At 37.4% G+C, this 23,981-nt stretch overlaps 1 protein-coding gene across 13 annotated transcripts in view; it reads left to right on the top strand.

Annotated features, from left to right (window-relative positions):
* CC2D2B (coiled-coil and C2 domain containing 2B) overlaps positions 1-23,981 on the top strand; it is a 70,067-nt gene that overhangs the window by 9,879 nt on the left and 36,207 nt on the right. For 11 of the 13 annotated variants that reach the window (XM_054690534.1, XM_054690538.1, XM_054690539.1 and 8 more), the window contains 13 exons: positions 338-536; positions 839-975; positions 1,073-1,201; positions 3,452-3,661; positions 5,552-5,649; positions 7,884-8,024; positions 9,644-9,752; positions 9,964-10,082; positions 13,566-13,743; positions 16,557-16,707; positions 18,414-18,561; positions 19,349-19,487; positions 21,195-21,395. In XM_054690534.1, coding sequence (XP_054546509.1) covers positions 338-536; positions 839-975; positions 1,073-1,201; positions 3,452-3,661; positions 5,552-5,649; positions 7,884-8,024; positions 9,644-9,752; positions 9,964-10,082; positions 13,566-13,743; positions 16,557-16,707; positions 18,414-18,561; positions 19,349-19,487; positions 21,195-21,395 — 1,959 coding nt within the window. Of the gene's footprint in view, positions 1-337; positions 537-838; positions 976-1,072; positions 1,202-3,451; positions 3,662-5,551; positions 5,650-7,883; positions 8,025-9,643; positions 9,753-9,963; positions 10,083-13,565; positions 13,744-16,556; positions 16,708-18,413; positions 18,562-19,348; positions 19,488-19,972; positions 20,036-21,194; positions 21,396-23,981 lie in introns of those variants that run through there. The other 2 variants (XM_037496455.2, XM_037496458.2) reach the window with 2 other exon arrangements.

Below are 23,981 nucleotides of genomic sequence, written 5' to 3'. Positions count from 1 at the left end.
CTCAGTACCTGAAACATCATAGTCTAGTATCTCAGGACATCTTCAATAGAAGAGGGATGCTTGAATTATCGTTCTACTTCAGTAGTCTTTCATTGAGAATTACAAAGAAGGGCTACTGAAAAAATCATATTGGCTAATATTAAGCCTTAAATCAATCCCTGTATGTTTAGTAACATTTGATTGTGATTTCAGCTTGAACTTGATAATTGGAAAGACAATTCACAGCAAGGTCCCCCCACCCCCATCCCTTGTTCCCCGCCCCCAACATTTCATTTGTCTGCATATTAATCATTGGAAACAAGCATGTATATACTTACTTTTCTTTCTGGTTCAACAGAGATCAGTAAATGACAACTACTCCAAACATTTTTCACTTGGTGATGATTTACAAAATTTTACTGAGGGCCAAAATGAAGATTTTATAAAAGAAGTTATCTTTCCAGATTTAGTTGAAGTAAAAGCCGCTGAATATGCAGATGATCAAGAACAAGTTAAAAACCAGCAAGCAAATATTTTTGAGCCAAGTAGTTCTCCAGGTAAAGTTCTTTTATGACAAAAATACAAGTCATTCATGAATTATATTATAAGATAATTGCTTTCATATTGCTGGATAGATATAAAAGTACTCATCTGAAATTACAGAAGGTTTTCTATATGTGTTCTTCATGCTTTCTCTGAATTCAAGGGAATTGGGTAAAAGAACTCACTGTGTGTGTGTGTTTGTGTGTGTCTGTGTGTGTGTTCTTATACCCTTGTGTAAGCCCCCTTTGCTTCCTGTTTGGTTAATATCAGTTTAATGTTTTGGACTTTAAAGCAATATCTTTGTTTTGTTATTAAGTGCTCCATCAGCGTAAACTGCCAAAAGATAGGATGCCACGCATTTTAGAAGATGAAGGATTCTATATTCAGAGAAAACTGGAAATATATAAAAAGGCCTGCAACAAAATGGAAAATCGCCTGCTTAAACTAAAAGAGGCAAGTGCATCAATTCACAAGTTAAACCACTCACTGATAGTATATGACACTTGTTTTAGTGAAATGTTTAATTTCTGTACTTAAATATTCGTAACAGGGAAAGTGTTGGTTTGAAGAAAGTGGAGAAATAATGTCATTACCTTCGCCTATTAGGCAGTCATGGAATTTCAGACTAAATATGAGCAAAGAGTCTTTAAATCCTGCACTGAAGATCACATACAGGAAGGTAAACAGTAACAGTTTATTTGTGCTTGTGATTAGAATTCTTTATCATATCTATTATAACTTATGTTAATCTATTATATTTAATCTTCTATTAAATTCATCCAGTGAATTATTTTCTTCCTTTTTTAATTCAAAAAAAATCTCCTTTTTTAAGCTTAAGAAATGATGTTTCTTTGCTATTGTCTTCCTTCTAGTTTAGGCTTAACTTCAAAAATATTTTTTTAATTTTTAATTCTGTCACTTCATTTCTGAGTTTTTCTAATTCTGATTTATGTTTTTTTATGTCTTTTAGCTCATTTTGAAAACCATGTTTTTATTTTTATCCGTTTTTGGAAGTCTTTTAGGTTTGAATGTATGGACATGGTTATACTCTTTATCATTGTATTTTAGAAACTTTATATAGATTTAAGCTTGAGCTTTTTCTGCTACTTATTTTTATATTAATTTAGTTTTCCTGAGCTTTTAGGAGAAAGACTTGTTTTCAGATAACTTTTCTAATAACTTCACAGAACTATGTTGTTCTATTTAGTGTCAAAATATACAGTGGCTGGATTCCTGAAATTTGTTAACAGTATTAGTTTCACAAATTTTCCCATATATTCTCTTTGCTTAATCTCTGTGGTCACTTAAGATTGTTGTGGGGAAATAATGCTGCTGAAATTTTGATAGGAGTTGCAGGTGAATCTGTAGTTTCAGATTCAGTTTTGGGTAGTATGAACATTTTAGCAATAGCAATTCCTCCAGTCCATGAGCACAGAATATCTTTCTGTTTATTCCTCTCCAGTCTAAACACACTTTCTTTGACTGTTGTTAGATGTTCCACCGTCTTAGTTACCCCCCCTAGCTTCTGAGCACCACAGCCAGTAGGTATTGAATAGAGTAAGACCAAGGACAGAGGCTTCGTCGCCCCAATAAAACCCCAAAGCAAGTAAGCACACAGCCATCCAACCAGATTTACTAGCTGAATTTACTTAACAAGATAGACCTCTCTAGCTAAGGCACTTTAATTTCCAAAATTATAATTTTGTTTGTTTAAAACTGAGACGATTTTGTCTCCTTGGTGTTTTTACCTGGCTAATGACCATTTTAGCACCAATTAACTAAATCTTATAAGGGAACTCCAGAGCAGGCTTCCCCCTCTAGTTGACCCTTCCTTAGAAAATGACTTATGAGATAAAATAAAAACAAGCTTTATGGCTGTTCTCTTGCCTCCCCACCTCCCCAATCCAATAAGAACAAAGGGGTAAGATTCCTAGCTTAAGAGAAAGTGGGGAGACAGTATCATACTGTGACATCCAGTCCTTGATAGCCAGAAGTGAGACAGCATTTTTTTTTCAGTGTGACAGCAGGTGTAAGAGCAGTGGCACATGTGGAAGGACATGGACTGTTAGGCTCTCCTGCTCAGAGAGAGGGTTCATGCTTCCCTTTCTGGGTGGATACAGTCATGGGAGTTGCTGGGCATTCATGAATTAGGCTGCACATGCTAAGTAACTAACCATCTTTAACTATATCACTAAAAACTAATCATGCATCATTTATGGATAACAATGTGTATACATACGTGTTCCCTTTCATTACCTGCTGTGTAAGGCAAAAATATGTCATTCCAAATAAGCAGTTCAGTCTTTAATTATAAAAGAAAACAGATCATGTTCCTATTCAAATATGCACTTAACTCAAAGTAGTACACTAAAATATAGTCGAATTACTTTGCAGAAAAATCTAAAACCTACAGACTTGAACTAATTTAGGGGCAATGCAGGATCCAAAGGGAGATAGTCCATGTAGAAACAGAGACAGCCTCCTTTATAAATGAGGTAGCATTTGCTTAGAGGTCTCGGTTCCTCAAGGGATTTTCCAGAGATGACCAGCATATTCTCTTGGGACGATGTTTTAATAAATATTTCCCATTTAACTGACCTACCCATGACTGCTAAGTTTTTGTGTAGTTGAAATACTGATCTAGTCATTTTTAACACCATTTGTCATGATGTTCTTATAGGAAATTATTTTAGGACTTATAAAATTTGAAAATCAACTTCTACCAGCACATAATAATAAGGTAGATGAAAATAATTTATAGCAATATGACTAAAATGCTATCTATTTTATGAAATTAAGGCCATAATGTCAATGAAGAAAGACAAAATTTTAATTTTCCAACAGCTAACATGTATTATAAGGCAATATTATTTGTAGTTTAAAAAGAAACAAATGAATTGAACATTGTATTTATATTTGTCTTTAATAGGCAGTGAAGTCTAATACAGAAGCTTCTGCTAGGAGCAAAATGGAAGGTCAAAGGGAGATGTACCAATTAGATCTCAATATTGTGGGTTTGCAATTCAGCCATCATCCTCTCTTCAATCAAGAGCAAGTGTTATGTGCTAGGCTGCTCCAACTTTATGAGGGTTTTCAGGACAGGCAGCAACAGAATTTGCCTCAGCTGCTTTACGAGAAGGTGAGTGGCTTTCATGACATTTATAGAGTTGAATGCTTAATATTGAAAGGGAAAACAAAATGCTTAGTACCGAGCAAGTTATCATAGAACATTTTTTATGTTTATTTAAATATTTAACCAATTAGAACAATGGTGTATCTCAGTATTTCTGGAAAGAAACTATAGAAGCTAGCCAAAGGCAGCCCCAAACGTATCCTGCAAGTTATTTAATGCTTGTAAGTGTTTTACTAACCAGTGGTGACCTTCATCCTGTGGCTCAAGAGGAGTATCTGAAATGATTACAAAGAGTAATATTTTACTGATTTAAAATTCTGCTTTTATCCTAAACCAGCTTCACATATTTATAGGAATTTTCTCAATGGCTGTCAATTATTGACATGTTGGTCTAGTCTGATCTTATTTAAATAACTATATTTATTTGTTTTTCCAAGATTACATTTCTGTTGTCTTCTGAGGCATGTAAAATGTACAAATTATTGCTCTTTTAAGGTAAATGTCTTCGGGACATTAACCTCACCAATTACTAGTGAATTTGCTCATCATTTTCAGTTTCTTGGCTAACCTTAGCCCTGGTTCCTGCTGTTTTCATTCCTGTGGTTTTTTTTTTTTTTTTTAAATGAGGTGACATTGGTTTACACCATTACATGTTTTAGGAGTACAGGTTCACACACATTTTCAGATGTATTTGGTGTGGTAAATTACTATATTTAATCATTAAATTATGTAGGACAAATGCCTCCTTATTGTTTACTTCTAGAATGTTTTTGGATGCTCTTATAGTTTTGATCTTCCATATTAGTATCAGAATTAGCTTGATAGCTTCTTTTTTTCAATCGTATTACCATTTTTTATTGAGATTGGATTCTAGTTTGAGATAAATTTTACCTTTATAGAAAGTGGATTTTCTCATCCAGGAATATAGTAGGGCTTTACTTTTTGAGTTCTTTTATGTCTCCCAGTAAAAGTATCTATCACTTGACTCTACTCTTGATGTTCCCACAACCTGTCCCTATAACTATGATAGGTCTCTCTTGCACATACTTTATAATATAGTTACCTCCAGTTTTTTCTCTGAGGATATTTCTCTTTGTTTTATACCTTCCTCATTATCTTGTTCTCCTGATTTTATATTTTCTTGTTTTGCTATGTTATGTTTTCATAATTTTATAGAGATATAGATGTAGATATACTTTTAAATACATATAGAGAAATAGGGATTTGATGATGGCAAGTGGTATGGATGAAGACAGATAACCAGATAGTTCTGTAACCATGAAGTTTTAGGTAGAAGATAAAGTGCATTCCTATGCTCAATCTACCATCTTCATCAATTGACATTTCTCTGTATTAATTGATGAACTGATTACCTAGAAGTTTCAAGATAAAATGTTATTGTGTACATATATTAGGTTCTTCTCAGTTCTGTCCCAAGTTGTTTGTATTGACTATAATTTGGGATATAAGACAATTATACACAAAAAGCCACACACTCGGGCCTCCCCGGTGGCGCAGCGGTTGAGCGCTGGGTTGCGAAGCTGCCCGCGGCCTCTGCGGTGCCGGTTCGATCCCCGGCTGCTCCCCGGCCACCGGAGGAGGGTCCCACATGGCGCGCAGACCTCTCCTGCCGCCCGCTACTCCCCTCAGCAGTGTACTTCCATCCTTCTGCCTGCTCTGCTCCCTGCTCTGGCTCTGGTGAATTCTCTCACTCTCCCGCGCTTCTGACTGTACCCAGTGCATGTATAAACAAACAAACAAATAAATAATATATGCCTCTTTAAAAAAAAGTCACACACTCATGCTGTCGCAGCACACACCTAAACCCACAAGTGAATTGAGGTGATGGTAACAGATAGATGAAATGTACCAAAAGAAATATTTTCTTTGTTGTAGCTTAAAGCACTGATAGACACTACCAAATTAGCAAATGAAAGTTTGGAAATGAACCAGTTGACCAGAAAATCTTTACAGGATTATTACTGGCAGATAAGGTAGGTTTGTGGCCATTCATTCATCAAGCACTTGTGTTAAGTTACTTCTTTTGACAAAGTAATGCACTTGTAATGGAAGATATAAAATACAAAAAGACAAGATACCCATTGTTTAGCAAGTTATAGGAATAACCCACTTTTGTAAAAAGTCCTTATAACCCACTTTTGTAAAAAAATATTTCACAGAATTGCACATAAGGTAAGTTAGCTTTATAGAAACTGGATTTGCTCATCTAGGAATATAGTAGGTCTTTACTTGTTGAGTTCTTTTATGTCTCCCAGTAAAAGTATCTATCACTTGACATAGTCTTGGAGTTTTTCAATTTAAAAATATCTATTGATTTTAAAACAAAGACATGGTTAAAAACTACTCTGTTTACTAATTACTTTTCAATTGACTTGAATTCTATTGTTCTTAAGTGTTTATATATATTTTAGATTAATACATATATACATATGTGCAAGATATAATATTAATTGAGCCTGAAAACTACACTCAGAGAGCAGATATATGCTACCCCTGTAAAAGAACATGGTCTACAAGTTAGGAACTATTGACTTATAAACTAGTTGGAAAGAGAAATTTGGAAAATACGAAATAACAGGAAAGAAAATTCCAAGATAAAACATAATTATGTGTAAAGGAATCCCCAAAAGCAAGATAGCTCATGGGGTGGTACTTATGGAGTAGAAAGTTCAAATGTGCATAAAGATAAAATAATTATCTATATATGAGACTGATTTTATAGTTAAATACCCTGACTCCCAGCTCACTGATCAGACTCTCAGCCACTAGAGGCAACAGTTGATTTAAATCATTGGTTTCCTAGAACAACCTAATTAAAGAAAAGCAATGTTACCTTAGAAGGTTGACATATAGCTTGCGTAAAACCTGACACATAGTGAGCAGTCAATAGATATTAGTTCAATGAGTAAATAAGTGAAGTCATTAGTAATTACAAAACAATAAGTGTTATTTTAAGATTAAAGTTGAAGGCAAAGAAAAGGTATTGGCATAATGAGCACAGAACAAATGAACTTTAATGAAAGGAAAAAAATAGGGCTTTAAATGGGGTCTAAGTGTGAGGGTTTGTATCTACAGGAGGGTCGCTGAGGAGGTTTTTGTTAATGTTACAGAAGGCAATGTGAGAGAGACTCATTCAGGAAAACTCTCAGGACTGTGTTCAAATGTTGCAAAAGGTAGTCTGTGGACATTTGAAATGGATGTTAAATCACCTGAAAGGGAGGCTGAAAAGCGGATGACAGAGAAACTATCTTTGTCCTTGACGCTGGGAAGAAAGGGAAAAATCATCTCAAGCCAGCATTCTCATAGATTTATGACCTGAATTTACACTACCAATGTGGTCTAAAATCTCAGGTTTGTAATTTAATTTAAAATAGCCCTGATAGGTATTGACACCAGACAACTGGCAAAACCAATGAATATTTTTTCCAGAAGAGCATAACTCTAACCCTAGTATAGAGATTTTCCACTGATATGAATTTCTAAGGAATATGTGCTTACAATACAAAAATAATGTCTTTAATAGAATTTTTTTAAATGATGAATGATAAAAAAATGAATCAGGATGAATCAAAGAGCAAAAAAAAATTGTAAATACATAGATAAACCTCAATGAACAATTATGTAATGATGTATGTCTTGTGGGATTTAAAAATATAGAGTGAAAATATAAAATTTCAGAATGTAGTAAAGATCAGAAGAGAGTAAATATAGTTAAAAATACACTGATCAATATGAGACTAATGGTAAGGCTTAATACTAGACCTTGATAAGTCAAGGACTTGGATTTTAACTATAACCCCTAAAAGAAGAGCTTTTTAAGCTTCCAGATAGCTTTGTTAAGTGTATTAAAATTACTTATATCACTTCAGTATCAAAATAATAGACTCACTGCTCCACCAAAGTTCCTCTAATTTTGATGCAGATTCTAATTGTTAATCTGATGAAAAGTGTCATAAATACCCTACACAAAACCAGAAAAATGCATATTAGGAGGGCACTTTGGAAGAGAAAAATCTTTTAGTCATAAAGAAATGAATCACTAAATGGAATTTTAGTCTTTACATCAAGATATGGAGAAAATGGAAAAAATTCATAAGTGGGGGCAGGAGACAAGAGTTAGTGCAATACATTCTTACAGGCTATTCTTTAAACCTACAATTTTAATTCACAAAAATAATTTTGATCTACCATTTTGTTATTACTGTAGTAATACAAAACATCTCTATGACTTAGAAAGGGAAAAGGACTTATCCTTAATACACAGTATATTGCGGGCTTGGAAACAGATAAAATCCCTTCGACAACAACAAGGGTTTACAAGCACCCCAATAAAGTTACAGTTTCAGAGGTGAGTAGCTGCTTTTTTTGTTCTTATTGCCCTCCTGAAGAACTGCCCACCACTCTAATGACATACCATTCACATACTGTACAGTTTAGCTATTGAAAGTGTACAATCCAATGGTTGTCAGTGTGTTTATAGAGTTGTGCAACCATCACTGCATAAAAAAACAACTTGTAACATATGGCCACCCCTGCCCCTGCCACGGACACATCTTCCTATTAGTGGTCTCTCCTCACATGGATAGATAAGTTTTCATCTCTCAAGTATATACACAGAAGTGGAATTGCTGGGTCATGTGGTGACTCTGCTTAACATTTTAAGGAATCTTCCAGCCTGTTTCCAAAGAATCTATGCTCTTTTACGTTCCCAACAAAGCATACAATATTTTCTCAATCTCCTCATGAAAAGATGAAAACTTTGTACTAAAACAAATATACTCCTAAACTCTCAGGAAAAGTCAACTCCAAGACCAACTATTTTCTGAAAAGTTTCTAGATAGCCTGGGTTTTGTTGAACTACTAATAAAGAGAAATACTAATAGTACCTACTTCATTGGAGTTTTTCTTTTTTCTTTTTAGTCAAGTATCTAGAATACTGTCAGACATGTACTTAGTATGTACTGTGTGAGTTAACTAGTATAGAGGCAGTAAGAGCAGTAGCAATGTCGTGAACTGCTCACTGTTTATAAACACAAGGAGTGTTTACCATTTAATACCACTATGGTCGCCTGCCCTTAAACATGGTAGTGTTCTCACAGCTTAAAAAAAATTGAGAGGAAGGGGCCTACCTGGTGGCACAAGGGGTTAAGACACAACCTATGAAGCTGTTCGCAGCCCCTGCAGTATGAATTTGGTCCCTAGCCAGCTAGGGAGCAACCCACATGGCGCAGCAGACCTCTCCTGACTCCCCTCAGTAGTGTACTCAGTCAATCTGCCTATTCTGTTCCCCACTCTGTCTCTGGTGAATCCTCTCATCCCACACACACACCTCTGTCCTGTACCCCGGCTCTGTATGCATAAATAAATAAATCTTTTTTTTTAAAGATTTATTTCTTTATACAAGAACAAGGGCACAAGCCAGATGTGCGGGAGTGTGAGAAGATTCACCAGAGACAGAGCAGGAAACAGAACAGGCAGACTGACTGAAATACACTGCTGAGGGGAGCAGCGGGAGAGACAGGAGAGGTCTGCCCTGCTGTGGGTTGCTCTGCGGCCGGCGGAGATCAAACCAGCACTGAAGAGGCTGCTTCACAGCGCTGTGCTCAACCACCTGTGCCACCAGGGAGGCCCAATAAATAAATCTTAAAAAAAATTGAGAAGAAGAAAAGTGAGAGGAAGCATAGTGTGTCCTTAAATATATCTCTTTTATCCCACTGACAAGGTTTCTGATGCCCTTAGAAAGGACTATAAATAAGAATGGTAGTTTTACTTACTAGGGAGAAAACTGAGAACAAGCTTATGAAGTTTTTTAATATGAACAGTCTAAGTTATCACATTGATAATATTCTTGGGATATCAAATTATTTGTTGTAAGAGATTAGTTGTGTGTGTGCTGGCAAGACCTCTAGCAACTCTGGAATACTTCCATTGTTTCTGCTTTAAGTAACTAGATTCATTATTAATTAGGATAAAAACGAGTAAATGTGATGAACAAAAACAAGAAGAACTGTCGGGAATGTCTGAGACTGAGAAGAAAACTAAAGGAAAAACATCTCAGAATGGGGAAAAACAGGAGGTATTTACACTACAAAATAACACCCACCTCACCATGACCAGTACACCCTAAATAAATGGTATCTTGTGTTTGGTAGATCAGGAAATGTTGGTATTTGTACCAGTTACCTAGCAAAATGACAAGTATAGGAGATAAGTTTAATTTTAAGAACAACTGTCCTAAGCCATGAACTTATGTAATTAATTATATCTTTACATTTTTGGGTTTCTAGAGGCTCTCTTCTCTAGCTTCAGAACTTGAAGAAACAGATACTGAAAGAATAAAATCGATTACCTTGATGCCACAACTTTCTTTTACTGCAGAATTAACAAACATATGCATGTGTTCACTGTAAGCATTTTAAAGGATTATTTCTTTGTGATATGTTATCTCTTACTTGCACTGTTGTTAATAATAATATTGTAGTTCTTGAGTGAGTACCAAATGCCCAGAACTTTGTTAAGTACTTTGCAATATGTGTTTGTGCATTTAACTGCCACCATAACTCTGTGGAGTTGTATTATCCTCATCTTAGACATGGGGGATTTTATGCTTATGGGAGGTTTAGATACCCAAGGTCACACTTCTAAAGCTGCAGTGACACAGAATACCAGTTTGATGTGGCGGTTACTTTTTGCTTTGCTGTGCTTATCATTTTTTTTCCATGTGTAGATAAGTGGGATATAAAGCCACTGTAAAAAATAAGTTTATGTGGTTACCCTTGTTTGCTAAGGGACCCCCTTGCTTTCATAAAAAGTGTCCTGTACCCAGAGGGCCCTCTGAGCAGTATTCTGTCTTTTTTTTTTTTTTTTTTTAAGATTTATTTATTTATTTATACAAGCACTGGGTACAGTCAGAAGTGCGGGAGGGTTGGAGAATTCACCAGAGCCAGAGCAGGGAGCAGAGCAGGCAGAAGGATGGAAGCACACTGCTGAGGGGAGCAGCGGGCAGCAGGAGAGGTCTGCGCGCCATGTGGCCGGGGAGCAGCTGGGGATCGAACCAGCGCTGCAGTGGCTGTGGGCAGCTTCGCAACCCTGCGCTCAACCGCTGCGCCACCAGGGAGAACTTCTTCAAGTTCTCTCTTCTTTCCTTTTCATTTGTGATTTCATCTTGAGTTGTAGTGTTTTCTCCCTACTCCTAGAATAGTCATGCCAAATCAGATGTTGTACAGCACCCCCACCCGCCACTGCTCCCCTCTACTAAGCCTATGAATCTCATCACCCTTGAAGACGATATGACAGCTTAGGGCCCTGACCTAGATCATGGGACACATCATATCTTCTCACTTTGAGTATTGGGAATGTGCACCATTCAGCACAGTGTTGGAACATAGCAGGTGTTCCAAAATATTCATTTCATTAAATGAATGCACAGATGGTTACATTTTTAAATGAACATAAAGAGTAGCAGACACAACGACACAATTGTCACTGTCTTTTTTGCCACCAGAGAAGTACAGCAGTGAAGGAATGCTTTATTGGTCCTATCCCTATGTTCTTTAAAGATTTGAGATAGTTTATGATGTCAGATCTAATACTAAAGAGCCACCTGGGTGAATATGAGAGAAAAGGAACCATAACATGGAAGTTTGAGATAAAGAGGAGAGAAAGAAGAAATTTGTGCTGAAAAGCCTAAGCTGAAACTTAGTCCCACTCAGGCCAAAGAAAATATACTTCATATCTTTTCAGAGCTATTGCTAGAGTGTGGCGTTACTGTCATTATCCATTTAAAATGTCCACTTGAGAGAGTCCAGCAAGACGGTAGCAGAGTGAAGATGCTGGGCTCACCTCCTCCACCTATTCACAACCAAATTACAGCTAAGCATAGTCAACAACCCCCAAATGATGTGTTTAAAGTGATAACAGGACAGTCCAACCACAAGGGGAAAGGGTGGCTGCTGCATGAAGTCCCTCCACTGTTGTTAACTTAAGGGTATGTCCTCACATCAGGGACTGAAACAAGTTGGCACTAGGCCAGAGAAGGGGGTGCATGCAAGACAAAGGGTGCACCACTAGAAGAGTAAGGTGATTACCAAGGGGTGATTACTGGCTTACGTTTGTGGCTCCCAAATGAGAATAGTTGGTGCCCAAACCAGAGAGGAGAGCCAGACTGGAACCTGCATCTCCTCAGAGAAGGTTCTTATTTGCAGCCTGTGGCTGTGACACACAAAACACCTGCCTTACCCCAACCCAGGCCCACACTGAGACAACTGAATGTGCTCACCAATGTGCTCCAGGTTTGAAGTACCTGGATCTTTACAACAGGAACAAGCCCCCAAGATAAGAAGAGGAAATGATTCAGAATGTACAGAAAAGGAAATGATTCCTGGCTGATGGTGCCGTCTCAACAACAGTCCTCACCCAGAGCAGATACTACTTTACCATAACGTGGAGGTCCAGGCTAGGATGAGATGGTTCAAGGTGTTTTGACTGCGGAGCTGGCCTTGGGGTGGGTTCCCACCACACAGCTACAGCATGATAGGAAGCGTGAACCCTTAATGCTCATGGAAGCAGCCTTTTGAGGCCCTACTGCCCAGTCCTCTCCTTCCTGTCCCTTTTACCATCACCTGTGCCCTGGAGCCTGAACAGATGGGAAGGCATAGTCTATGGAATGTATGGATATCTAAAGATCTGGGATAAGAAGAAGGGGGAATGGAGGAAGAATCAAAAGGGCTTAAGGGATGGTGGTGGGGGGAGAAAAAAAAAAGAAAACATCCTATTGAATAAGATTTACTTCTCTAGAAAAGGATAATATACTGAGGTCAAGGATAAAGATGAAAGGAATAGAGATATTATAAAAGATTTAAAGAGTTTACAGGTGAAAGAGGGTAAGACATCCTGAAAATAAATAGATTCCTGAATTAATGAATTTTTATAATCAGGTCAGAAACTCATTGTTAAACTTTCAAAAGGCAACATAAAGGGCAAATTTGACTAAGATATTTCTCTAAAGGTAAAGGGAAGATAGTCAGAAGAAGCCAATAGGGAGATAAGATTAAATAATTTTGTCCCTAACATTAGAGAGAAGATGGATAAGTAGTAGAGAAGGGGGCAGGAAGATACTGGACCCTTGATCAACTAGGATACAGAACATGAAGGGATTTTAAGTTTTTGTCTTCTCCCTTCTGAAAAAGATCAAGTCTTAAACATTATTAAGGTCAGTTACCTTGTAGCTGAGAAGATATTCAATAAATACTGGTAGAGTGGATGGATGAAGGCTCTCTAGGAGTTTGATATCACTGAAGGACCAATTTATTCCCCCAACAAATCTTTTCAAGAAGCCCTGGTTTGCCTTTTCGATATTTGGGTTCAGAATTAAAAAAAAATGTCCTGGACATAAAAGTTATACGACTTAAGACTAAAGGAATTTTCAAAGGCCTTTAATAGAACACAGTAAGCCTAGTGACTAAGAGTCACCTCTATGAGGTTATTTGAAAATAGGCTCTCTGTGTGTGTTTCTTGTAAATTTAAAAATATTTTTGAATTCTTGATTCAGCTTCCTCTATTCTCATTTTATGACCATCAGTTTTCTGCTCTCCTAAAACATGATGGACAAGTGCTGTAATCTCTTTAAATTATAATTTCATAAAATAAATAACTGAATGATTTAGAGTTCTTGATTTTAGTTCTTTTTCTCTTTTTGAGTCAATATCCGTCTTTAAAAACATTTGTATAGAAACTTTTATTCACAGATAGGAAAATGTTATTGAAGTTAAAGATGCCATTTGCTTTCTAAAATGATCATATTTTAATGTGCTTAGGTACGTTTTGAAAAAACTAATGTTTTATATTCTTTTTGCTTCAAGCCTACTTTCACGATTTATTTAATTTTTAGGCATGAACAAAAGAGGAGAGCCAAAATTCAGAAGCTTAAATACTTCATTAAAATATTATACAATGATAAACAGGTCTCTTGCACTTCAGTGTCTCCACTACAGTCTGATTTTAAAGTCATGTTTCAGCAGATTTTCAATATTCAGTTAATACATTGGCCTGAAACAATTTGCTTGGAGGTATGCCATTGTCACTTATTTTCATATCTTATTTTGTGCCATAGCATAATTTAAAAGTTATTTTTGGCTACTGTTATATGTGACATGTGATTTCTTTGATATGAAGAGATAACTGATCTATACATGTATCTGGGTAATTCATATATATTTATAATTCATCAATATCCATGTATGCTGTAAGTGTACAATTAGTTGCTGTGAGGTTGGTCTAGATCTGTTCTCACCAGTTAAAATCCCTGCCCACCCTGACATGCAGCAGGACTACGCCGGTGGGGGAGGGGAGGTCTGTTTAAAACAGTAGTGTAACTATCATAAATGTTGAACAATTTCTCCAAATTGCTTCAGCCCTGACAAGGTTTCAGTCTCTTGCTGTATCCATCTTTTTTGGATCTTGGGTTCCTTTAAAACCCTGATGCAAGAACATATACACATCAGGCTCCACCCCCTATCCCAAGAACCCAGCATAAGAATCCCTACATTAAGAAGAAAATAAGACAGTGGAGAAAAATTAGAAAGTAATGGGATCTAGACAAGATGTCTTGATGGCTAGTACAGGGGTTAAACTTAAATCTAAACCTGAAAGAAAAGTTAAGAGGAAATAAAGATTTGTGTTTATGAGCATGAGGTAGTGTCTGATAGGTGGGAAAGGGATTAAAATGACAAATCTGTAATTCAGAATTACCTCTTTAATGCCCACAAGAATTTTGTTCTATCCCTGATCAGAGGTTGTATTCATTTCGTTCATCTGGTCTATCAATTTCCTGTCATCTTAATATGTACCTCTCTTGAAATGCCTACTTAAAAAATAAACTGATTATACTTTCCTACTATTCTACCTAAAATAGTCATATCATAATCCAACGATTGCTATTTAAAATCTGCCCCTACCTAATTGATAAATGCATATTTTGAATCCTTCATCATCCCATGAGTTAGCACATAACTCAGAAAACTAAGTGGCAGGAAAAGAAAGGAATCTAGCTAGAGATAAATTACACCAATAAGCAGCTACAAAAATTGCAAAATAAACCTACATGCCGTAGTTTAACAGATGGTAATCTGCATCTCTTCTTTACCTCTTCCCACTCCTTACTCATTCTTCACTTCTGCCAAACTGAATTACTTGTTCTCACTACACATCCTTGCAGTTACCTACATTTGCCCTTTTGCACATTCTAGTTCCTCCATTTATAGTGCCCATTGTCATTCTTGGCCTTCCATCTCAGAAACACAGTGGCTTTGGTAACTACATCAAGGAACAAGGCTGTCTCCTGGGAGGCAGATGGCATTCTCTGCCTTTACAGTTGCGGCTCTCGGGATCTGGCCTCCAGTCCTATAGTTTCAGAAAATTTGGATTTGACTGTCCTCTGAGAATACATCTCTTTTTTAAAATTCACAAGGCTGATGTGTAGAATCAGAAACTAGTTTAATCTTTGAATATATTTATTACTTCATTGTCTCTTCTTAGCCAGTTTACTGATTCACTGTAAGAAATTTCTTTCACTGACCTGAGTATTTTAAGTCCATTAGCTATACTCTCTTCAAATCTTTCTGCATTAGGGATTTCTTTCTCCAAAGACTGTTGTATTGACTTAAATTCAATCTTACAGGGACAGTGTTTATATGACCAGTTTAGATAATCAGAAAGCTTTGTCTCTGATTTTCCTTTTTTTTTTTTAAGATTGATTTATTTATGCATACAAGAACTGGGGTACAGCTCAGAGGCATGGGAAGGTGAGAGGATTCACGAGAGACAGAGTGGGGAACAGAACAGGCAGACTGACTGAAATACACTGCTGAGGGGAGCAGCGGATGAGTCAGGAGAGGTCTGCTGTGCCATGTGTGTAGCTCTCTGGATGGGGATCGAATTCACGCTGCAGTGGCTGCCGATAGCTTCATAGGTTGCATCTTAACTCCTTGCACCACCAGGGAGGCCCTGATTTTCCTTGTACTCTGCTTTCTTGGTTAATCAGCTATCCTTTTGATTGGCACATTCATTTTTATTTTTCAAGGGGAACATCTCCCACACCGCTCCTTGACTTCCTTCTTAGAGCACATATTATTTTTCCAAACACTGACAACAAAGTATAGGTCAAAATAAGATTTTTCTATTTGGAAAAAAAAAATTAGGTTTGTTATTACAGGAGTAGTGGAGATGTAGTAGGAAGCACAGCATATGGAATCAGAATACCCAGAGGTCTATGGAACCATCTACATAGCACCTCTAGTTCTCCTTCTGGAATTTCCCCCCCCCCCTTCATAGCTGGTTTAATCTGCCCTTACATTCCAGAGGCAATGAATTTCCCTTTTGCCTAAGCAATGCAACCTGGGTTTCCATTGTTTATAATTAAAAACTAATATAGTTTTATATGAAGACTCCAATTCTTTATTTATAAAACAGATCGCTTCTCAGCGTTTTGGCTAACATCAAGTGTATTTATAAAATAGGAAGACTAATACCTATTTCCTATAATTTTTACCAGGTTCAAATGAGGCAAAGAACTTTTAAAAGTTCTTTAAAAGAACTTTAAAAGTGCTACACAAAAATTAGTTATTTTTGTAATATACCTTATTTTCATAACTATATTTATAACCCTTTTAATTCATTTTCCTTGAAATTAGTAAAAGGCATACTTTTAAGGATATATGATTATCTACTTATAATCATGTGGATGAAATCTATAGAGCAATACCTATTTATATTCTAGTATTTAAAAAAGAATGAAAATATGTTATTGGGCGTACTTATTTTAGTTGTTTTTTTTTAAATTTTGTACTTTCAGTGAACTAACAATCATTTCTTTTATATATAGGTTTATGAAATAAGTAAAAGTACAAGCTTACTGGCAAAACTGTATATACCTTTACCTAACAACGCAGAGCTGAAAAGCAAAACTGTTTTGGAATACGTAGAATTTAGTTCTGATAAAATGGTCACACCTGCATATGGAGAAGTAGGAAGTGGTAAGTTTGTTAAAAACGTTTCTTCCCCCGTTTTCTTTTCTTTCTTTTTTTAAAAGATGTATTTATTTATGCATACAAGAGCTGGGGTACAGGCCAGAGATGCAGGGGGTAAGAGGATTCACCAGAGACAGAGTGGGGAACAGAACAGGCAGACTGACTGAAATACACTACTGAGTGGAGCAGCGGGCGAGACAGGAGAAGTCTGCTGCACCGTGTGGGTAGCTCCCTGGTTGGGGATCGAACTCATGCTGCAGTAGCTGCCCATAGCCTGAGAGTGCTGAGACTTAACCTCTTGTGCCACCAGGGAGGCCCTTCCCACCACCCCACCCCCCGTTTTCTCTATGAGTTCCATATAGTAAATGACTCTAGGTCACTTACATTAATAAAGAATCCTATATTTATGGTATTTGGTTTTAAAAGGTTAAATTCTCCCTTTAGATATTGAACGGAAGTTTTAAAATCTTTGCCCTGAACCTGACCTTTGGGAATAGCCTGTGTGCTTTTCCTAGGTCGTCTGAGACAAGAGCACTGTGCCTTTGGAACTTTCCCTCAGTGGACAGACTGTTCTGCCTCTGGCTGTCCCTTCGTGAGACTTACAGATGCTCAGGGATGTATGGCTTCATCTTTAAACTGAAAAGGGCAGGGAGAAAGAAAAAGGCAGAGAGAAGGAAATAAATTGTTCACTTGGTTTTTTGTTCGTTTGTTTGTTTTTCTTTAAAGATTTATTTATACAAGAGCTGGGGCACAGGCCAGAGGTGTGGGAGGTTGAGAGGATTCACCACAGACAGAGTAGGGAGCAGAACAGGCAGACGGGTGGGAGCAGCGGGCAAGACAGGAGAGGTCTGCTGTGCCATGTGGGTATCTCCCTGGCCATCTGGGGATAGAACCAGTGCTGCAGAGGCTGTGGACAGCTTCACAGCTCTGCACTCAACCCGCTGCGCCACTGGGGAGGCCCTCTGTTCACTTGTTTTTCAGTTGGTTTTATTCCTTATACACCTACTTTGTTAGCATGCCTCAAAGAAAACTGCCATGCATCTCCACATTCTTTCTTTCACCTTCCTGGGGAGTTTGCAGTGGCTTATGTCCAAAAGGAAGGAAGTACTGCAGAAGCAGCCAGGAGGAAAAGGAAGTAGACAGATGAACTGGAAAGGAGAGAGAAAGGACAGAGAATATGTCTGCTTAAAGGATAAAACAGAAAAATAAGGATTTTATTTATGCAAGAGCTGGGGCACAGGCCAGACAGAAAGAAAAGCATCAGGGAGAAAAGCATCAGGGCTCAAAAAGGGGAACACTAAGAACTCAACAGAAGTTGCAAGGGATATTGTTAAGATCTTCGGAGATTGAGAAAGAAATCAGGGAGAAAGAAAAAAGTTAGGAATCCTGCCTGTCTCATTTCTTGCTACCAGTGGTCCTTTTGTGCCTGAAGCCACTCTCCTAAAAAAGAATGAAATTATGAAAGTTAAAAAACTTATAGTCATACAAGAGGAAATAGAGTAGTTCATCTTTATGTATCCAGAACATTATTTTCCTCTCTTTTGTAGTCTGTTTGAAGCAATCTGCCTTAGATGGGAGATGAAACAAAATGCTAAGATTAGAGCTTGGGGTCAGCAAAGAACTGACTTGTGGTTCCGTAAGTACAAGTCAGGGTGTCTACCAGCACTCCAACTGCACACTTAAAAATACCTCTTTAATACTTTTCATAACAGATGTGCCTTTTCTTCTTGAGGGAAATGAAACTGAAGAACTTTGTCTTTTGACATCAGGAAAACTAAGCTATTCTCTATCATGGGCCTTAGATGAAAATGGTATCCCTCTGACACCTATGTCTCAGACACTGAGGTCTGCTTACTGCAGGTAATGAACTTTTATGCTTGAAAAATGATGCCTCCTTAGCAAAGCACCACACACAACCTGAGTTTATAAATGAGAGAGTAATGTAAATGACTTTAGAGAAACCCTAACTGTTTATGGTTAAATTCATCCTGCTCTTAGCCTATTGCTATGTAAATTAATGATACATCATGAGTCTAGTCTTTTATAGTTCTCCAACCTCTGAAAACGGCCTCATATGACCAAACAAAGATATTCGCTGGCACATTTTTTCCATTTAATTGTATCATTCTATGTTGTATTTCAAATGTAAAGATATAGCCTGAATATTCTTTTTATATTGTGGCCTTTATTAATTTTTCTCAAGTAAACATTTGGTTAAATGTTAATACTATGCATCCTATGAAAAGAAAATATTTAGTAAGGTATTATTATGTTCAGAATTTACAGAGTACATTCAATAAGCACTATTTGCCTCAACATCTACAAAACAACAAAATATTTTTCTATGAACTCTTTTAGCATTACACAGACTGGAGATGGCGAAGATGAATATTTACAGACTTTACCCTTAAAAACCTGACTGTTTCTTAAGGGAGAAGGTAGACATTTATCAAAAAGCTTTGATGCAAGCTAGAATGTGTGAAGGACCAAGAGAAATAGCACATCCAAACCTTCTGTTTAACCCTAAATGCAGGAGCTAGATAGGTTTTATCTTTGAATACCTGGAATGGGAAGGTTTTATCCTGAATTAATAGATGTGTAACCTTCATATTGTATGCAAACTAACAAAATACCTTCTTTATGCTAGTGTGTTAAAAAATGTAGATGCAAGAGGTGTTCCTGGAATCCCATGGCTCACTAATGCACAGAAACTTCTTGAATGGGCAAAGGAAGCGAAGATTGACCCAAATAACCCAGAATATTCTGATTTAATGGAATTTATTACAGTAAGTGATAGTAAATACCAGTACTGTAAACATACCCTATTTTCTAAACTCCTTCCCCGTCTTCTTTCATAGTTTGCTGTATATTTTTCTAGGTACTACAATAGGAGGCACATAAAGACAAATCTGAGGATAGATACCACTTTCACGTAGTTTAGAATATTGTAAACATAATTAAAAATTCAGAAACTGGGCCTCCCCGGAGGCGCAGCGGTTGAGTGCTGGGTTGCGAAGCTGCCCGCAGCCTCTGCAGCGCCGGTTCGATCCCTGGCTGCTCCCCGGCCACCAGAGGAGGGTCCCACATGGTGCGCAGACCTCTCCTGCTGCCCGCTGCTCCCCTCAGCAGTGTACTTCGGTCCTTCTGCCTGCTCTGCTCCCCGATCTGGCTCTGGTGAATTCTCTCACCCTCCCGCGCTTCTGACTGTACCCAGTGCTTGTATAAATAAATAAATAAATCTTTAAAAAAAAAAATTTTTTTTCAGAAACTGAAACAAGTCTGGATAGTTGGTACTATGCCTCTACTGGACAGCCCCACACAGCACATCCTGCAGGTTAACCTTCAAGTTAATATCCATTGTATATCTACTGAATGCCAGTTTCATTATTGTTATAGCTGTTTGGGATACACAGATGACTTACAGACACACAGCTTCACTCATTATCTATTCACTTCTACTTATATAACCACCTGAACTTCTCTGTGTACCATTAAAACCCTTTCTCCATGTCTTTGTTCATGTCCTTTCTTCTGGAAGGGCACACATGGCCTCTATCTTAGTGTCCCCACAAGTGTTATAAATGCTTCCCTGGTTACTGCACTTAGGGATGGACTCTTCCTTCTTTCCTTACTCTTCTGTTAACTTTGTATTCCTTTTTGTAAACTCTCATGGCTCTAATAGCATTCCTCTTTTTACTGTATCAGTCATGTGTTTTATCTTTCCTTGGGAAACTATAACTAATATAATTGTATGCCTCTTATTGAAACTAGCATGTACCTTGTAGTGACATTTGCATTTAGGGAACAAAGCAATTAATAAATACATCATCACGGGCCTCCCTGGTGGTGGAAGGGGTTAAGCACTGCACAATGAAGCAATCTGCAGCCTCTGCAGCACAAGTTTGATCCCCGGCCGGCCTAGGAGCAACCCACATGGCAAGGCAGACCTCTCCTGTCTCATCCACTGCTCCCCTCAGCAGTGTATTTCAGTCAGTCTGCCTGTTCTGTTCCCCACCCTGTCTCTGGTGAATCCTCTCACCCCTCACATCTCTGGCCTGTACCCCAGCTCTTGTTTGCATAAATAAATAAATCTTTAATAAATACATAAATAAATACATACATAAATACATGATTGCAATTAAGTTTCTCTGGATCAGAGCTTCCCAGCTGATGTGCTGAATTCATAGCAGGGTACAGAAAGATTGATCCTCTCTCAGCTCTCAACACTCTCATCTTTTAACCAAGTGTGCAACACAAGTATTTTCATTTTCTATACAAATCATAGCTGGGAAATCATGTAGAATGGATTTTGGTTTGTTTTTTGTTTTTGCTTTCACATTCTGTCTCTATAGAGATTCAGTTACTGTGCTTCCTACTTAGAAACAATTTCCTTCTTACCTCTCCCAGTTGACTGGGGAAAAGCAATGTTTTGAAACAGTTCTTGAATTTTAAAAAATTAGTATTTTAACTGAATACTCTATAATGTTTTACAGTACCTGAAGCATAAAGAACAGTATATTCCAAAGTATTTTCGTCTGGAACAGTTTCAAGATGAATTTAACTTTGTTTCTGAAGAGGAAATGAAGAAGAATAAACGTTTTCAGCTGTTGCAGCTTAGAAATGCAGGTCACTTAGATGTTGTCCTGCAGCAAATACCCCTCTATGACAGAGAGATTCCAGATCTAATCTTCCAGGTACTTGTTTTCTATTTGAATATGGCTTATTATATATGTTACTTTTTTTCCGTTTTAAGACTGTATTTCTTTCTTTTATTAAGTGACAATCTATAGACAGCTCTCCCACCCCCTTCTCTTTAGGTATTGCAAATATACAGCTCTCCCAAATTCCAGAGTCTTCAGCTTGACTTTGCATCTTAGATGTTGTCCAAACAACCTGTTTCACAACCAAAATCTTTTAGGAATATCCTAAATTTACATAATATTGGATTTCTGTTATTATAAAATTCATCATAGTTTAAAAGTGACTTTGGGGCCAGGGGGAAACACTGCCATGTTAAAGTTGTACATTAATTGCAAAGTACATCTCAATTTCAGAAACTTTAAAATGTGAGGGAAAGAAAGAGAAACAAGCCTTACGCTGTGCTGGAGCTGCCAGCCAGCGCTGGCTGGTGGAATTGGTTGTTACACACTTGCCAGCACACCACTAGTCTTAAAATAGAATTATAGCAAGTTATTTCTTGTAGAAATAACCAATTGTAGTGATACAGCATTTGAGCTTGCTAAGAGGTGGTTCACGGGAAAGAAATTATCACTGTAGGTGTAGAATTCTCACTTATCAACTTTGGTTGTGAGCTTATAACTTAAATAATTGGGTGAATTATTATCAATTGATAAGAAGAAACTGGTATTTGTTTTTGATATTATATTCATTTTATTCTGGACCAAAAGGAAATTGCAATAAGCCACTTAATGTCAAAAACAGTAAAATCTATTAAAAAAAAATAAGGTATATTTGTTCTTGCTGTTGCCACTCAGTCAACCTTTAGTTTTAATACCCTGATTTATAGGAGAAACAAACAAACCCACATAGGACTCAGTACATTTGGGAGGACACTTGTGGTCTAAACCAAATGGGATTGTCTCAGAAACTCTTTCATGTGCCTCAGAGATGAACGGAAAAAAATGATTAATTTTTCTGTGCTACTGTCATGGCACTAACAGCACATAACTATTATAGCCAAATAAAAATAGGATTTACAGATGATTCACTATTTTCACAAATATGGGTGAGTAGAATTATATGTATTGACAAACATGTGGCTTTTTGGAAAAGCTTTATCCAACATTAATGCTGGAGGATCTGTCTTGAGACCTTAGGAATGTTAGTTAATAAGTTACAGTGGGAAGGAAGGCGTTGGCTTTGAATAGCTGGAAAGTTACTCCGTTTCCTCCTGCTATTTCTCTGAATGATTGAATTCAATTCTATAGTTCCATAATTTGGCAAAGCACAATGCTCAGCATAATCAGAGGTAGAACATCATACAAAAGGAAGTTTCCGCTAGGAAGCTAGGGACTTGGCTGACTTCCCTTATCTTATACAAACTATTCAGAGAAGAATACAAACTATTCAGACTAATATGACCATCATAAAAATTGGGCAAAGGCGGAAGAAATGATCATTTTAGATCAATTTTATTTGAAAGCACAAGTGTAAAATTACTAATAAAATTTTAACAAATTGAAAAATTATGTACTGTGTATAGACATGTAATTATGCACTGTAGGCTAGTAGGGTTTATTTCCAGACAACAGAACTAATTTAATCCAAAATCTATTAATGTAATTTACCATACTAACATAATTAAGGAAGGAAAAAATGTGCCCCTTTTAATAAATGTCTAAAAGTCATTTCATGCATGATATACATCCATGATGAAAGCTCGCAACCAGTGGACCCATGAAGGGAATTCTTTTAATCTGATTAAGATTGTTTCAGCATCTTGGGGTTTTCTGCTGATGCAGACTGCATTAAAAATATTTTAGGTAAATTGTAGAATTGAGAGGATGGAGGAAGGGAAGGGACCATTTACATACCCACTAGATGGTTACATTAAGTTCCAGGTTTAATTAGCCAAGCATACAGAAACTTGTACAGGCAGCCCAGGACAGCTGCTACAGATTTTGATGCTGGTTTTCTTGGGCTCTTGTACTCCAATGGGGAATAATCTTCTCCTATACTAGCAATTTGCCAGGGTTTTAAAAATAAAAATTTACCACCCAACAAGAATTTACACTTACATGGCAAATGCATTCCATTTAAGGGAAGTCTCCTAGTTCTTGAATCCAAGTTAAAGTTACCAAGGCCTTATCATCCTTGAAGAGAACAGGAAAAAATCAACAACAGTGCCCAGGTGTCCTTGACCAAATTCTTTACTTCTCTCTCTTCACTTTCCTAGCATTCTGGGAAATAGTCCTTAAAATCTGCCCCTTGGCTTTGATTCTGTAGCTTGTTACCTGTGTGGCCCTGAAACTGAGTTTGGTATAAGGATCATGATCAGAAATCTATTCCCTCGGGCCTCCCTGGTGGCTCAAGGGGTTAAGCACTCACTATGAAGCAATCCGTAGCTTCAATCTGCAGCTTCCATCCGCGGCCTAGCAGCACGACTTTGATCCCCGCTGGCCAGGGAGCAACCCACATGGCGCAGCAGACCTCTCCTGTCTTGCCCACTGCTCCCCTCAGCAGTGTATTTCAGTCGATCTGCCTGTTATGTTCCTCACTCTGTCGATGGTCAGTTCCCTCACCCCCACACCTCTGGCCTG

The sequence above is a fragment of the Talpa occidentalis genome, unplaced genomic scaffold, assembly GCF_014898055.3.
Source record: "Talpa occidentalis isolate TD23 unplaced genomic scaffold, MPIMG_talOcc4v2.1 talOcc4.8, whole genome shotgun sequence".
In the NCBI taxonomy this organism is placed as follows: Eukaryota; Metazoa; Chordata; class Mammalia; order Eulipotyphla; family Talpidae; genus Talpa; species Talpa occidentalis.
This window is presented reverse-complemented; position numbering and strand designations above follow the sequence as displayed.